Here is an 18,200-nt window from a genome sequence, read left to right on the forward strand (position 1 = left end):
CCTCCCATGTTCCCCATTTTGTCACCTCTGGTCCCTCTCTTCGAAAATCCTTTATATTGACTGAAAATAACAATTTAAACTCATAAATATCATTATTCTGAACATATTATCAATTTATTAATAAAAATGTACTTAAATACTGCCTAAAAATAAGTATAAATATGGCAATATCATACCGCTACACTGGATCCCAACCGTTATACTTTGATGTCGGAATCCTCAACATGTTGTCACCCCTATTACTTCCTTCAAGGAGGTAAAGAACTCATAGGTGTATTTCTCTTGACTCCACAGCAACCCACCAGCAAGTCCATATTTCTATGGACCCCACGAATATGCACGATCATACTGGCATGTCCCTTCATCGTTTGTCTCTGATACCACTTGTCATGGACGAAAGTTCGGCATTACTCCTTGCTCGTGCGACATACTGAGGTCCCCCATAAAACCTTGATACCAGCCCTCCCATGCTACACATGCCAACTGGTTTTGCCCTACCATGAGCTCATCAGGGAAGCGACACTAGCCCCCAACTAGTTGTATCTCTAGAACGCTAAGGTCCCATTCATTTTCATGGACTTTAGCGACTCGTCCAGATAACAACGACTAGCATAAAAACGTCCCTTGGGCTAGGACGCCCCCTTTTGAACCCAATAGCAACCAATTCCAGTGGCATGGTCTTTGTCTTATTGGTCAACATGGTCACAGGATATCAGCCTATGACAACTCGCTTGGGATCCCAACGATGCAAAGCTTCTGAATACACCGGGCATACTAATGGTACACTTAGCATACTCATCAGAAGGGACTTGGGCCTTATTTTGGGCCATTTTGGGACTTAGGGACTTTGGGCCCTTGTTGGGCTGTGAGCTTTTCTATGTTGGGCCTTTGGACATGGGGACATCTTGGATATGTTATATCTTTTGGGCTAAGTGTATTTGGGCCTTGATGGTCTAGGCCCAATAAGGCAAGGATTAAGCACCCTTTTGTCCTTAAAGTCAGGATTTAGGGTTTGGACTCTCAGGTTGGATTATTGACCTAATTCCTAATTATGGTTTCATGCTAGTGATTTAGTGAGAGGATTTTGCGAGTCAGTAGCTCGAGTGTGATTTGATACCTTCGGTCAGAGGTGAGTTTCCTTTACTGTATCCGTGGGTCGAAGGAACTAATGTCGACCCACTAGATTATGTTGGTAGTATGATGATTATCTTCGTGACAATTACCTGTTATGTCTGTATATGTTTGATGTCTCCATGACTCTTATTATTATGATTATATGTGTTAGTGATAGGGGTGAAATAGACCCCATACTAATTAAAAGATACTGAAGGGGGTGAAATAGACCTAGTATCGGTTGAAAGATACCAAAATAGGTGAAATAGACCCACTACTGGTTGAAAGATACCGAAATAGGTGAAATAGACCCAATATGTTTTTTATGTTATATATGTATGGTATGGAGTATTTTGGGGAACTCACTAAGCTTTGTGCTTACAGATTTCAGTTTATGTTTCAGGTACTTCCAGCTCGAAAGGGAAGGGGTTGGCCTGATCGCACCGCATCCACCAACGTCTTTCCGCATCACGTGATTTTGGGAATTCGTACTCTGATATTTTTTTGAGTAAATTTCACGAATGGTCCCTATGGTTTAGGGTAATTTGCATGTTTGGTCCCTAACTTATTTTCTTAACTCGAAATGTCCATACTGTTTGTTTTTGTTACACGCTTGGTCCCTGTTGTTTGTTTTTGTTACGCGTGTGGTCTATGTCTTACCTAAAAAGACTATTATTTAATGTGGAAAAATAATGGGGTATGTAAAATAAGGTGAGGGGTGGGGTTTAGGGTGTGTTTATTTAAATAAATTAAAAAATCAAAGGCAAAATAGTGTTTTTAGAGAAGATAGGGACCAAGCGCGTAACAAAAACAAACGGTAGGGACCTTCCGAGTTAAGAAAATAAGTTAGGGACCAAACGTTCAAATTACCCTAAACCACAGGGACTATTTGTGTAATTTACTCCTTTTTTCAAATAATGAAGTATATAAAATTGATGAGCATGTAAGAAATATGATACAACCCTTTCTTTCTATTCCGCATTTTGTCAATATTTTACTATGATATTAATGGATTGTAAAATATTCAACGTGTCTCCCTTTTTCTCATTGATTAGAATATATATATATATATATATATATATATATATATATATATATATATATATATATATATATATATATATATATATATATACACACACACAAATATTACAGTTTAGTACCATGAGAATTACAAAATATATAATATACATTATAAAGTTTCATAGTCTAATATACCCCATAATTCTAAGGGGGAGGATTGCGGACACTTAGACTGGATCGAAAATCTTGAAAAAGTACTCGTGGTAAACCTTTGGTGAATATATCAACAAGTTGGTATCAAGACGGCACATGTAAAACCCTTATTTGGCCACGTTGTACCTTTTCTCTAACGAAGTGAATATCAATCTCAATGTGTTTAGTGCATTAATGTTGTATGGGGTTGACCAACATGTAAATCGCACTAACATTATCACAGTAAACTAAAGAAGTACGTATTGGAGAATGACCCAATTCGAGTAATAAATTACGTAACGAACATATTTCAGCAACTGCATTTGCAACACCTCTATATTCCGCCTCTGCACTCGATCGTGAGACTGTGGTTTGCCGTTTAGAAGACCATGATAGAAGTTTATCACCAAGAAAAACACGATATCCAGAAGTAGAGCGACGAGTGTCTGGACAACCAGCCCAATCAACATCTGTGTATGCTGTAAGAATAGATGGGTTGCTGCGATGCATGAGAAGACCCATAGATAGATTCCCCTTAATATACCTGAGAATGCATTAAGAGCATTCATGTGTGCTAGACGAGGAGCATGCATATGCATGCACATCTATTGTACTGCGTATGAGATATCGGGTCGAGTGAAAGTGAGGTATTGTAGGGCACCAGCCAAGCTCCGGTAAGTGGTTGGGTCATCTATCAAGTCTCATATAGAATGACTTAGTTTTCCTGCAGAGTCAACAAGTGTAGTAACTGAATTACAGTCTGTCATATTAGCACGACGGAGGATGTCTATGGCATATGTTTGTTGAGATAGGAATAGGCCTCCCGGATTTCTAGTGACAGCAATACCAAGAAAATAATACAAAGGCCCTAAATCCATCATGGCAAACTCGTGTGACAGGAAAGACATGAGATGTTGCTTTAATACCAGTGATGATGTGGTAAGAATGATATCATCCACATAGAGTAAAAGGTAAGCGATGTCGTGACCATTTCTATAAACAAACAATGAATGGTCGCATGAACTATGGTGAAATCCCAAAGTGGTGACATAATCTGTGAACCTTTGGTACCATGCCCGTGGTGCCTGTTTTAGACCGTACAATGATTTACTCAGTCTAAAAACATGATGAGGATAAGATGGATGACAGAAACCGGCAGGCTGATGCATATAAACCGTCTATGCCAGATGTTCATGTAATAAAGCATTCTTGACATCTAATTGATTAATCTCCTATCCGTGAAATAATGCAATACTAAGAATTAAGCGTATAGTTGGTGGTTTGACAACCGGGCTGAATGTCTCATCGCAATCGACCCCGACCTGTTGTGTTCTCCCATCACAGACTAGTCGCACTTTGTAGCGTTCAAGTGAACCATCTGAGTTGTTCTTGTGTTTATAAATCCACATGCAACGTATAACATTCATATGCGGCTCACGAGGTACTAATTCCCAAGTGTTATTGTCAATAAGAGCATTAAACTCATCAGTCATGGCACGATTCCAAATGGGTTTGTTAAGGGCCTCGGTTGGGTTACGAGGTAATGGTTCGAAGGTAGTAGAAGTGTGTAGGTTGAGGGGTTGTTTTGGTTTTGTGTTCCCAGTCATGCTACGGGTTGTCATAGTGCGAGTTGGTTGAGTAGGGGGTGCTGGTGTGGGAGAGGTAGTGACAGATGTCGAAGTGTGAGTGATGGGTGAAGGTTGTTGAGTTTCGGTGGGTTTTGGACGCCAACTATAAACATACTGAGGAGGAACGTCAGAGCGAGGAGGAGGAGGAGGAGGGGAGGAAGGTAATGGGGGTGGGGTAGAAGATGAAGGATGTGTAGTAGTGTGTTGGTTTGGAGGTAGAGGTGGTGGGGTAGTATTTTGATTCATAGAAACTGATTTCCATATGGCAGGATATAGGTAATCGGAAGAAGGAGTGGAGAAATTCATAAGATGGAGGGATGGAGTGACGAGTAGCAAAGGGAAAAACATGTTCATCAAAGACGACATGTCTTGAGATAATGATTTGCGTGTTGACAGTTCATAGCATTTGTATCCCCTATGATCAGAGGGGTAACCAAGGAAAACACACAGGGTGGATCGATTTTGAAGTTTGTGAATGGAAGTGGAAGGTAATAGGGGATAGCAGAGGCATCCAAAGGTTCTTAAGTAATGGTATGTTGGATTTTTGCGGTATAGCAAGTATGTAGGAGTGGAATGGTTTTTGGTTTTAGTAGGTAGAATATTTAGAAGATATATGGCCATCTGGAGTGCATGATGCCAAAAGGTGGGGGAAGAGAGGCATGCGTAAGTAAAGTCCGAATTATATTATTAATTGATCGAATTTTACGTTCAGCTTTACCATTTTGTGGTGAAGTGTGGGGGCATGAAAAACAGAAAACCATTCCGCTTTTAGTACAAAAATCATGAAAGGATTTATTATTGTACTCGGTTCCGTTATCACATTGAAACGATTTAATATCACGCTCAAATTGAGTCTTGATAAATTTGGAGAAATTTAGAAATGTGGAATAGACATGTGATTTATTACTTAATGGGAATGTCCAAAGATAGTTGGTATAATCATCAGGAAAAAGAGGTGATATCGATGACCTTCAGTGCTTTGCAACCTGGGAGGTCCATAAATCACTATGCAGTATGTCAAATTGCATTAAGGTGTAAGTCAAAGAACTATAGAAAGGAAAATTAATATGTTTACCAAACACACAAGATTGGCATAAATGTTTATCAGAAAATTTGCCAACAGAAATAAAGTTGTTCTTATTCAAAACACGCAATAATGATGAACTAGGATGCCCCAAGCGGCGATGCCATAAGTCTTGAGATAGGCCAGCAAAAGTGGAAGGAGGAGTGACTTGAGTAGATGGCGGTGATAAAGGATAGAGATCTCCAGTGTTGTTACATCGGAGGATAGGAGTCCACGTCTGAAAGTCCTTCACAAGAAAGCCAAAAGGGTCAAATTCAATGGATATATTGTTATCAGTGGTTAAACGATGAATAGACAAAAGGTTTTTGATTAGCTTAGGTGCGTGAAGAATATTTTTGATTTGTAAAGGTGGAAAGGGTGGTGGTAAGGTTGTGTGACCGGTGCCATGAATTGGGATTTGAAAACCATTGCCAACAACTATGTTGTTTTGTATACCATTATTGAAATAACGGGAAATGTTACCTGTATTGTTGGACATGTGATTTGTAGCCCCGGAGTCCAAATACCAATTCTGATCAGGATTGAGAGTCATGGTCTACATAGCCTGCTCGATGTTTGTTGGTGTATATGAGTCTGCATAACCAAAAGGTGGGCTGCCAAGAACACCTGCAAATGTGTTTCGGTTAGGGTGCTTGTTACCTGGTGTGGTAGGATATGGTGCAGAAGGGGTTTTCCACTATTGTTGTTGCCAAGTAGGATTCCAACCATTAGAGTTCCAACCATTCCAAGGAGTCTATGGATTAAAGTAATTACCCTGACCAAAACTTTTCCCATGTCCACGGCCACGTCCGCACCCACGTCTGCTTGAGTGGCCTCCACCGCGACCCTGTTGTCCACGGACTCCTGTGTGGTGTTGTTGTTGATCATAAGCAGACCTATCACGACTACCTGTGTTGTGTGAGATGGATTGTTGGGCTGCTACAGGAGCTTTTTCTGAGGCAGCAAGCAGTGCAGTAGAAGATGTGGCTGCAATGTGAGCTTTTCGGGTTTCTTCCAAAATAAGTTTGGACCTTGTTGTATGAAAATCAGACAGGGGAGAGGTTTGTTGCAAGTGTGTTGCTATGTTTTCATATTTTCACCAAGACCAACAATCAATTGTAGCACCAACCGATCCTTAGAAACCGGTGCATCAACATTTGAGAGTTGATCAGATAGAGTTTTTAAGTCTTGACAGTAGGCAGAAACATTGGGAAAAGATTCTAACCGGACATTAGAGAACCAGTTTTCCAAGTATAAGGCTCTTGAAGGCTTGCTATCAATGAATATATTCTCCAAGGCATTCCATGCCTGTTCAGCAGTAGAATCTGGCTTGAGAATGGTGATTAGTAAATCCTTAGAGATTGTATTGTGAATCCACTGTAGAACTAAAGAATCTAATCGTTTCCATGGAACTTTGTCATCCATCTTTTCTTTATCTTTATCACTTGATGATTTAGATGAAGATCCTTCAGCGAGAATGATGTGAATAATTACATCATGGGCGCGACATTGGATCTTGAAGAGCTCCACCCACGTTGTGTATTGCCCATCATCCTGGTCCAACACAATGGGAATGAAATTCTTGATGTTGGTAACTGTAAGAGCAGGATGTAGATTAGCCATTCGAGCGTTAGAGAAGAAGATAAATGAGGAGATAATGAAGATAAATCAGATGCAAAGAAAGCAAAATCAGGTTCTGATTGGAAGATGGAATGCTACTAATGAAGATAGAATCACAAGTGCTGAGAACGAAAAAAAATGAGAAGGGAATCGATGCTGTAAGTGGAGCCGTGACTTGAGTTTTCGGTTGCTAGGGTTGTTAGGGAGATCAGAGGTATCGCTCTGATACCATAATGGATTGTAAAATATTCAACGTGTCTCCCTTTTTCTCATTGACTAGAATATATATATATATATATATATATATATATATATATATATATATATATATATATATATATATATATATATATATATATATATATATATATACTTATAAATGTTACAGTTTAGTACCATGAGAATTACAAAATATATAATATACATCATAAAGTTTCCTAGTCTAATAGATATGCTATTGACTGTTTTGATATGATTATTGTATAAATAGAATGAATTTAAAAATGAAAATTTTGTTTGAAAATTTACATGTGGAATTAAATCAAAGTAAGATAGTTTAAGGGACAAGAAAAATAAGGCAAGGATATTTTGGAAAAGTTATTTTTTAAAAATAATTTTTCTAAGGCTCATACTTTAATTTAATAAATTATAACAATAAAAAAATCATCTCCAAATTCAATGTAACGTTGTCCATCTTAATATTCTAACGAGTTTGTAAAAATAACTTTTCAAATATATTGTTATTAAAAGGTCACTTTTTTTCAAGGAATCCAAATATTTATAAAAACTGAAAGTTTAAAATTTGTATTCTCTAAAGTCAAAAGTACATAAATTTTTATATACACCGTATATTATGAAGTTTTAATAAGAAATTCTTAAAAAATGGAGCTATTTAGATATCATATTTTATTTTACAATAGTATAAGTTTTTAAAAAATAATGTTGCGATTCATATGATCTAAAATGAGATTATTTAACAAAAATGATTATAAGTGTTATGAGTTTATATGTTTAGATCCATTGATTTGTTATGATTCAAACATATTACGATTGTGATTTAAAATCATATGATTTAAAAAAAAATGTTATAATCCAAAATTCACGATAAAGCAAAAACTTGATTTTGTTGAAAATATTCCATAATTATACGATCTATTTGATCCAAAATTCTATAAACAATAATTTGTTTTGAACTAAAGTTATATATATATATATATATATATATATATATATATATATATATATATATATATATATATATATATATATGTTCAGATTTATTTGATACCATTATAATTTTGTGACACCGTGAGACCAAATCTAATAATAATTTTAAAATGCAAAATAAATGGAAAAATCAAAATTTTCTTTTTTTAAATATTATTTTCGGAGCTTGAATTAACTAAAAAAAAATTTTAAATAAAAAAAAAATCCCGTTTTTTTTTTTTTTTTGAAAAATACGTGAAATATTCTAAATAGAATATTACACTGACATATTCTAAAAAATAATTTTAAAATGCAAAATAAATAGAAAAATCTAAAAGTTCTTTTTTTAAATATTATTTTCGGAACTTGAATTAACTAAAAAAAATAAAAATAAAAATAAAAAAATTCTTTTTTTTTGAAAAATACGTGAAATATTCTAAATAGAATATTACATTGTACATATTCTAAAAATAATTTTAAAATGCAAAATAAATGGAAAAATAAAAGAATTTTTTTTTTAAATATTATTTTCGGAACTTGAATTAACTAAAACAAATTTAAAAAAATTTTAAAAAAAATAAAAAAAAAATAAAAAAATGCGTCTCACGGTCTCACAAAATTAAGCCGTCTCACATGAACCTAACCATATATATATATATATATATATATATATATATATATATATATATATATATATATATATATATATATATACATACATATATATATATATATATATATATGAATATATTTAAAAAAAGAATTTTTTGATTTTTCCATTTATTTTGCATTTTAAAATTATTTTTAGAATATGTACAATGTAATATTCTATTTAGAATACTTCACGTATTTTTAAAAAAATAGAATTTTTTTTTATTTTTTTTTAATTTTTTTAGTTAATTCAAGTTCCGAAAATAATATTTTAAAAAAAAATTAGATTTTTCCATTTATTTTACATTTTAAAATTATTTTTTAGAATATGTCAGTGTAATATTCTATTTAGAATATTTCACATATTTTTCAAAAAAAAAAAAGGGATTTTTTATTTTTTAGTTTTTTTAGTTAATTTAAGTTCCGAAAATAATATTTAAAAAAAGAATTTTTGGATTTTTCCATTTATTTTGTATTTTAAAATTATTTTTAGATTTGGTCTCACGGTCTCACAAAATTAAAATGGTTTCAAATGAACCTGAACCTATATATATATATATATATATATATATATATATATATATATATATATATATATATATATATATATAGAGAGAGAGAGAGAGAGAGATTGAAAGTGACGTGATTCAAAACGTTTATGAAGCTTAAATTATGATCTAAAAATATTTTATTTCAAAAAATTATTCTTATTAATCTTTTCAATATATATATATTCAAATGAGAACCACAAAAGATTAAGAACCCTAAGAACCGACATTTAATAAGTAATATGTATTGTGAATATTACTAAATATGTTAAAATCTTAATTTTTGTCTGTTTGTTAAGAAAATGGCAAAATCATATTTTTTTAGTCTAATATTTTCATTCATACCATTATTCTATATTTTTAACCCAAAATTTATGTAAAATACAAATTTATACAGTTGATTTACAGTATAATAGACAAAATTCACAACTTAATACTATCTATTTTACACTAATACACAAATTTAATGAAATCAAACCCAAACTCTACCACCACCATCATTAGCACACGCTGTCACCGACCACCTATGCCAATATTGCAACTATCTTTTATTGAAAATCAGATCTACATATATAGTCATGCAATGTGAGGGTAAATACTACATTCATAATTTAATAAACCTATTAATTCACTCATATTGAATTTAATACAAAACAATTAAAAAAAACTAATGCATTCTTACGTACTTATACAACACAAAAAATAAACATATTCTAACATTAATACAGAAGTTCATTCATAAATCATTTATATTTTAACACAAAATTTATAAAAAAAATCATTTAAAGTTGCAATCAGTTCACAAGTTAATATAACCAATTACCGTTTAATATATAAAATTCACAGCTTATTATATTAAATTAACAATTTGATACACTGAAATGTCATATTTTTAACTTAAAACTTACATTTACACTTTCAGATATCAGTTCACAGGTTAATATAATCAATTACCATTTAATAAATATAATTCACAACTTAATATAATTAATTCACAGTTTTAACAGAAAATTCATAGCTTAACGCAGTCAATTTAAAGTCTTATACACAAAAATCACAGTTTAATACACAAAATTAGGAGCTTAATATAGTCAATTCATAGTTTAAACAAAAAATTCACAACTTAATGTAGTTAATTCACAGTTGAAAACACAAAAATCATAGCTTAATACATAAAATTTACAAATTATTACAATAAATTCACAACTTAATAAACAAAAAGTATAAAATTCACAGTCATATTATCAACTTAAAACTCTTAATACAATCAATCATAAGTTTAATACATAAAATTCACAGATTAATACACAAAAACTATATATTCACATCCATATTATCAAATTAAAGTTTATATTTATACGTTTATATATGGAAGTATGTCTATGTATTAATTTGTGAATTTAATATAGCTTAAAATATAAAAATTTGCAATTTAATACAATATATATCAATAGCTCATTTACAAGTATAATACAGTTAATTCACTGTTTAATATCCAAAATTCACAGCTTAATATAACAAATTCACGGTTTAATACACAAAATTCACAGCTTAATATAAAATTATCGGAAAATCACTTCTTGTAAATCTAACCTTTTTGTTTTTAACGATAAGGTTTGAAAACCACATGAAATGATTGTCGGAACATATCTCTGCCGGAACTCGTGACCAAAAAGCACACATAGTCGTGTTGAACTCACCGGGACGCGTAAACAGTAGTCAGAAAAGATCTGACAACGATGAAAGAAATCCCCGGAGGAGAAGAAGGGCAAGAGATCTGGCGGAAATCTTAGATCAATTTCGTTGGCGAGATGAGGATGTGATCCAGATCTGATACATTCGAGATCTACCGTATTTTAGTGAAAATCTGGTGGTTTTGGCGGCTGTCTAGAGCAGATCTGAAGAAAAAGTGGTGGCTCGTCGGAGCAGATATGTCATTGAAGGAGGACACGACGACGACTGTGGCGGTTCACCACAACAACGACAAAGAGGAGGGTTCCAAATCTGAAACTTCGATGACATATTTAAGTTTTATCGCCGATGGTCGGAGGCTGCGACGTGGAGGTGTCGTCGGCGGCGGTAACAGCGGTGAGGCGGTCGTCGACAATGGTGGATGTGGTGGTGTTCATCGGAGATGGTTGAAGGAGGTGAGAGGATATTTATTTTTGGCTCGGGGAGAATAATGAAGAAATGGTATCAGATCTAACTTATATATATATATATATATATATATATATATATATATATATATATATATATATATATATATATATATATATATATATATATATATATAGATTCAGGTTCATTTGAAACCATTCTAATTTTGTGAGACCAAATCTAAAAATAATTTTAAAATATAAAATAAATGGAAAAATCCAAAAATTCTTTTTTTAAATATTATTTTCGGAACTTGAATTAACTAAAAAAATATAAAAATAAATAAAAATAATTCCGTTTTTTTTTTAAAAAAAATACGTGAAATATTCTAAATAGAATATTACACTGACATATTCTAAAATATAATTTTAAAATGCAAAATAAATGGAAAAATCTAAAAATTATTTTTTTAAATATTATTTTCTGAACTTAAATTAACTAAAAAAAATAAAAAATAAATAAAAAAAAATTCTATTTTTTTTTGAAAAATACGTGAAATATTCTAAATAGAATATTACACTGTACATATTCTAAAAATAATTTTAAAATGAAAAATAAATAGAAAAATCAAAAAATTCTTTTTTTAAATATTATTTTCGGAACATGAATTAACTAAAAAAATATAAAAAAATAAAAAATAAAATAAAAAAATGCGTCTCACGGTCTCACAAAATATAGATGGTCTCAAATGAACCTAACCATATATATATATATATATATATATATATATTAAAGTTGTCAAGAAAAGAAAGAGTAAATTTGCTATTTTTTTTGTAAAATTGGTTTTGTATTATTGTTGGGCTTCAAAATTAGAAATAATAAATTTGGATGTTTTTTAGCAACTTTGCTCTTAATTCTTTATCCATTTTGATACTTTTGATCATTGCAATCAATATTTTTACACTTTTTAAAAACCTTTTAATATTTAAAGTTTAACCACAAAACTTGAACGGTTTGACAACTTTGATCCCTTTTCTAAAAAGTTGTTAATTCCTACCCCTTTAATTTTTTAGTCATTTTGACACTTCTGATCCTTGCAATTAAAACTTTTATATTTTTTCATAAAAACATGAAAAAAAACGGTCCGGAGCAAAGTCCGAGCTTTCCATCCTTGCACTTTCTACGCCTATCATATTTATCGATTCGAAAACAACATTAAAAGTGTCTGCCCCGCATAGCAGGGGTAACCTTTCTAGTTATTATTAATCTTTTATGAATCAAATATTTTATAATTCTTAAACTATAAATGATATTTTATAATCCTTAAACTTTACACTTAAACTTTAGCACCTGTCTTTCAAAAACTAAAATAAAATTAAAAAGTAAAGAAATATTTAAAAAAACAAAAATACACAAAAACATAAATTGAATTAATAAACATTATGGAAAACCAAAAAAAATGCTTTTAAAGAAATTAGAAAAGACAAATAAAGTAAAAAGCATTTAAAATAAGTTTAAATACATTAAAAATAAGAAAATGAAACAAATAAAAACATTAGATTTTTTTTTGAAACGGTGAATCTAACTTACTCCTAAACTCCTCCTTAAATCTACCTATGTCCACGGGACTTCAACCCTCAACCTCAGGAAGGGAGTCAAGTCCGTATTAATGAATTATGTTTAATAGATGTGTCACATGTGATCAAGTCATATTTAAGGACTGGTTTGACATTGATACCCAAAATGAAATTGATGTTCGAAAATTGTCTCAAACAGTTTCCGTCCAACCGTATTCGGACCTCATATTTGGAATTGTATTCGGACCTTATATTTAAAAATGTGCGTTAATATGTATTCATATGCAAAACTACATAGTGCTTCTAAAACTCAATGATTGATAAAAATCGAGAAACAACACGGTTTCAATAGCTGCTACGGATAAGCATGGTGCAACTTTAAGACAAAACCGAAACGCATACCGCATAAGACATAATTCCATAACACATAAAAGATTTTCGTGCAAATTTCGGTTTATTCTTACCATTTGCCTTCATCTCCTTTCTTTATGGGTCTATCAAATTTCTCCTTAAATCGATTAGATGTAAATCTGAAATCATGTATTCATTTCTAGAATCGACAGAATGAAATAATATTCAAGAGATTTCAATCATGTTTTAGGTGCTGTTTGTTTTTTTAAGTCAAAATGTCTGCAGTCTGCGGACCACATCTGCAAGCCTCTGCGGCAGAAGAGATGGACAAAATGTCTGCAGTCTGCAATAAGAAGACTGTTTGTTTTTAACGTCTGCGGGCCGTTAAAATAAATTGAATTTTTAAACTTAATTTCATGTTATAAACATTAAAAAGGCATTTTTTAACAAAAAAATGAAAGAAAAAAAAAATGCACGATGGTCATTTTTTTTTTGGTTTAGGTTAAAATGAGGTCTGAAGACCTTTGAAGACAGTGGCTCATGTCTGCACCAGGAAGACCTCGCGCAGACGTTTTTCTGATCTGCGCACTTCCAAAAAACAAACAATCTGCGAGGGCATACGTCTGCGCGTTGTCTGCACGGCGCAGACAAAAGTGATTGCGCTGATCTTCACACAAAAAACAAACAGCCCCTTAATGGCAATCGTTTTAACTTTTAGGCACATCATCTATTGTTTTTGTTTTATGCAATACCATCAACTGAAAAGCCAGACCATAACATCTAATGAATATACGTAACAAGTTCTACCTTTTAACATAAACAAAAGCTACATTGTTCACTAAACAATATCCCACCAAAATTTAAACCTTACTAAAACCATAGATTTCCAATTGACCCAAATTGAAACAAGACAAGATTAAGCCTACTAACAAGTAAATCACCATAATCTCCATATAACCAAACCATAAACAAAAAGCACAGCAGAGTGTCGAAATAGAACCTTTGCTATACATGATTTTCCACCATCTTTTTAATCAACTCTTGGAATAAGCTCTTTCATTCTCCACCTTCTGTGCAAAAACCTTTGTTGCGACCATATTATCATCAAAATATCTGGTATAAGGATGTCCCTTAGGAACAAGCCTTCTGTACTTTTCAAAACTCTTCTCAGCATCATCGTTCTTTCCTAACAATGTGTATATAATGCCTTGACATAAATAGGGCCTAAAATCTCGAGCCTCTTCTTTGGATAAATCCTGATAAATCTTTAAAGCATCGTTATAATCGCCTTGGATTACACGAATTTGAGCTAACAGAAGCTTGAAATCCCTCAAGTCATCTTTCTTCTTTTCTTTCTTACACTTCTCCATTCCCTCGATGATTCTTTTCTCCACATCTTTCAGATCATTAGGTGATTCTTTAGCGGAAGCAGCCATTACTAAACCATGGTAAGCCTCCACGCGTAAAGGATCTTTTGCTAGAATCTGTTCAAACCCTAATTTCGCAGAATCATGATCTCCGCTGTATGAATGCAAATGATACTTGAGTAATTGCCATTCGCTGTCTTCAGGTTCCAGGTTAATCAGCTGACTGAGAATTCCAATAGCTTCATGAACCTTTCCGTTCTTAATTTTCAATTCCATTAGGGATTTCAAAGCGTTGATGTCTTCAGGGTGAGAGCAGAGATGTTCTTCTAGGTTTTTTTCCTCTTCTAGTGATTCGGAGTTGGTATCGGAGGTTTCTACGGTGGCGGGAGGTGGAGGTGAAGAAACAGGAACGGCAATTGCGGGTTTGAGGGTAAAACGCGAGAAGCAAAGTGCGCTGACGGCGACACCAGTGATGAAGGTGGTTTTGAGGAAGGATAATGGGGTAGGGTTTACGATTTTTGTCACTTCAGGTTTAGGGGTTTGGTAGTTAGGGTTACGGAAGGATGCTTTGATGGGTGTTAACGATGAAAACGATGTTGTTTTCAGGAAAACGATGGATTTCGACGAGGGGCGGCGGTGATGTTGAAGGGAGAGCGGGCGTGGGAGGTGACGGTATGTTGCATTTGTAAGAGCCAATTCCATTGGTTCGCTAGGTGTGGTGTTTATGGTGGTTGTTGTGGCGACGGCAATGGTGGCGGTCGTTGAGAGGGAGAAAGGGGAGGCTAAACCCTGGTAGCGGCGAGAATGGTGAAAGTGAAAGTGTCAGAATATGCTTTGAAGATATAAACCCCAGAATGTTTTTACGTTTTAAGCCCTTCTAATTTTGAAAATCAAAAAACTGAATAATAGTGTGCACATTGAGTAAGATATCTCCACTAAGGGGTGTTTGGATAGGAAAAAAAAAAATGTTTATTGCTTATTCCCACAATAAGTTAATTTAAGTGTTTGGATAAAATTCAGTTTATTAGATTAAATAAGCTAATTTTAATAAGCATCTCTCCCCACTCCTCATGCTTATTGTTTATTACTTATTCCCACCACAAATAAGTTATACGCAATAAGCTAAAAATCTAATCTAAACACCCCTTAAGTTTAATGGACTGACCCGTATACATTTCATTCACTACAATTTTATTCATTAAACTCTACACTTCATTAAACTACACAATTTAGGGGGTGTTTGGATAAATAAGTTTTGGCTTATTAGCTTATTGTTTATTTGCTGGGAATAAACATTTTTTTAAGTGTTTGGATTATTTTATTGTAGTGGGAATAAACAATAAGCAATAAGTATTTTTAAGTGTTTAACAAACAAAATAGTTTATATGAGTAAAATGACCAAAAAAAATTCTTTTTATATGTTAACATATTTTTCTTATTCAAACAAAATATATTTTTTTTAAACAATAATAATAATTTTCTTATTCATAAGAACTAAAAAAAACATTTACCACATTATTTTGACACCTATTTTTAACTTGATCGGATACACCTATCGAAATTTCATTCCAAAACCATAGGAGACCACAAATTTCATTCCAAATCCATATTATCCAAAATATCCAAAATAGTTTCATGCTACTACATTAAACCATAAAATGAAAATACTAAATCGTTTCAAAACAAATCATACGTCGTTACGTGCACGAGTGTTTGACCTTGAGAATATTTGTCCTGCAATCATATCGCGTACTGCAATCATATACATATCGTCACTTCTACGTTGTGTACTTGATACTTCGTCGTGTGGCTCAACACCATCATCAGGTCCTTCATCATTGCGCGGAATATAAGATTCTTCTTGTGCTATTTGAAATGTTGCATCACCACTACCACTTATTATAATGTAATTATGAATTGCCATTGAAGCTAGCATAATTTTAACTTGCGTCTCGAAGTTGGAATTTACATGCATATCTCTTAGTAACACCCATTGAGCCTTCCAGACTCCAAAAGTTCGTTTAATTACATTGCGAAGTGATGAATGATAATAGTTAAATTTTTCTTTGAAGCCTTTTGGTTCCCGCGAGGCACAAGTCTGTCCACATCGAAAATCAGGAATATGATAACGGATGTTTGAACCTTTGTAGGGAGAAAGATAACCTTTTGTATTAGGAGATCCGACATCCACAAGGTAAAACTTACCTGTAGAGGTAAAAAAAAGAAAATGATTGTTATTCATTTATACGGTTTGAAAATATAAAACTTCTATTAATAAGTAATGATACTAACCATCGGCTGGAAGTGGAAACTTAACTTCACGTCTCCTTCGCACTTCATTGAAAATTATCGTGTCATGTGCAGTCCCCTCCCATCTAGCCCACACAAAGGTAAAGCATATGTTGAAATCACATGTTGCCATAATATTTTGAGTAACACAATTCTTTTGTCTAATGTATTTGATTTGCTCACGTTGCGGAACAAAGGTCTTCATGTGTGTTCCATCGATGGCACCAATACAATCTTACAAATTCAAAAAATATAATAAGTTACCAATTATTTTTACAATTACACAAATTCACCAAATAACATAACTTTGCAAAAAATAAGTACCTTGAAGTATGATAATACCGAGGGTTATTTAAAATGTATTCTAGTATAGTTTCGTTGTAGTTAGCATTTGGTATGATGATGTCCTTACTTAGGTTAACCACATCATCCAAGACTTTATGAATATCTTTATGGATTGTATCCCCAAAATGGTTAAAGAACTCTTGAATTAACCGATTTCCACATCCATGCGCTAAGTACAACATGAAAATACCAACGGACTCTTCAATAGATATACGACGTGATTTCTTTAACCCATAATGTGCAACAAGATCCCTACATAACATGTTGAAAACCGGGACTTGTAATCTGAAAAGTTGATAACATCGGGTCTCATGATCGTTAAGTATTTCATTGATAAGCATGCCTCCTGTGCGCGTGAAGATGAACGGCGACGGCTACGTATATATTTCAATTTATGAGTCAATAGTAACTCTTTGACAGCAAGCCCATATAAAAGAAGTGTTTGAATCTCTTCATTTTCTTCAATTTCATCACGTAAGTCATCACTGTCATATAAGTCGTCACTTTCACAGTTACTGGCCATGAATATAACCTGTGACTAAACGAAAAAGAAACTAGGGTAAGATTGAAATTTACCACATACTAGATACAATCATGGCAACATCATGCAAAAGAAAACGACAGCAAAATCATGGGGCAGGGACAAAATTGACCATAAAACACAACATGAAACGACATCAAGTAAAACAAACACAAAAAATCCATTTAAATGTAACATAATAGATGAAAGGATAGGTCTAACACATGACAACCGTTTAATGTCTTCCTAATACATAAAATCATTGAAAAGGAAACAAAAACAAGATCATGGGATAAGGGTAAAGTTGACCACAAAAGTAGAGTATGTCTAACAAATTACATAAAATGATAGGGCTAAAACGTGACATAAAAGTAGACTACGTCTTCAACTACTTCTCTTTCTCTATAAGCCTCTTGAGAAACTCCATCTTTGTTTCATTAGTCTTTGGAACCATAAATGTAGCACCTGGTTCTTGGTACGTATTCTGTTATTAAATCTTTAATTATTTTTCAATTTTGGTCTTGGACTTGGCGAGTTGAAGGACCAACTCGTCGAGTAGAAGCGGGATGAGGCGCGGAGTTTAAGTCATGGACTCGTCGAGTCGGGT

General features: G+C 33.0%; 2 protein-coding genes across 2 annotated transcripts; both read right to left on the reverse strand.

Annotated features, from left to right (window-relative positions):
• Positions 1–13,858: 13,858 nt before the first annotated feature.
• Positions 13,859–15,263, reverse strand: LOC145035066 (Tetratricopeptide repeat (TPR)-like superfamily protein). The gene has a single exon (XM_078983647.1). The coding sequence runs from the start codon at positions 15,139–15,141 to the stop codon at positions 14,107–14,109; it is 1,035 nt and encodes a 344-aa protein (XP_078839773.1). The 5' UTR covers positions 15,142–15,263; the 3' UTR covers positions 13,859–14,106.
• Positions 15,264–16,126: 863 nt separating this feature from the next.
• On the reverse strand, positions 16,127–17,596 carry LOC145005760 (uncharacterized). Its single transcript, XM_078964871.1, has 4 exons — positions 17,492–17,596; positions 17,264–17,447; positions 16,732–16,962; positions 16,127–16,644 (listed from the first exon to the last, which is right to left on the reverse strand). The coding sequence occupies exons 1-4, from the start codon at positions 17,594–17,596 to the stop codon at positions 16,127–16,129; spliced, it is 1,038 nt and encodes a 345-aa protein (XP_078820997.1).
• Between the last annotated feature and the right edge of the window lie 604 nt (positions 17,597–18,200).

Source organism: Lactuca saligna, chromosome 1 (assembly GCF_052625555.1).
Source record: "Lactuca saligna cultivar CGN05327 chromosome 1, ASM5262555v1, whole genome shotgun sequence".
In the NCBI taxonomy this organism is placed as follows: Eukaryota; Viridiplantae; Streptophyta; class Magnoliopsida; order Asterales; family Asteraceae; genus Lactuca; species Lactuca saligna.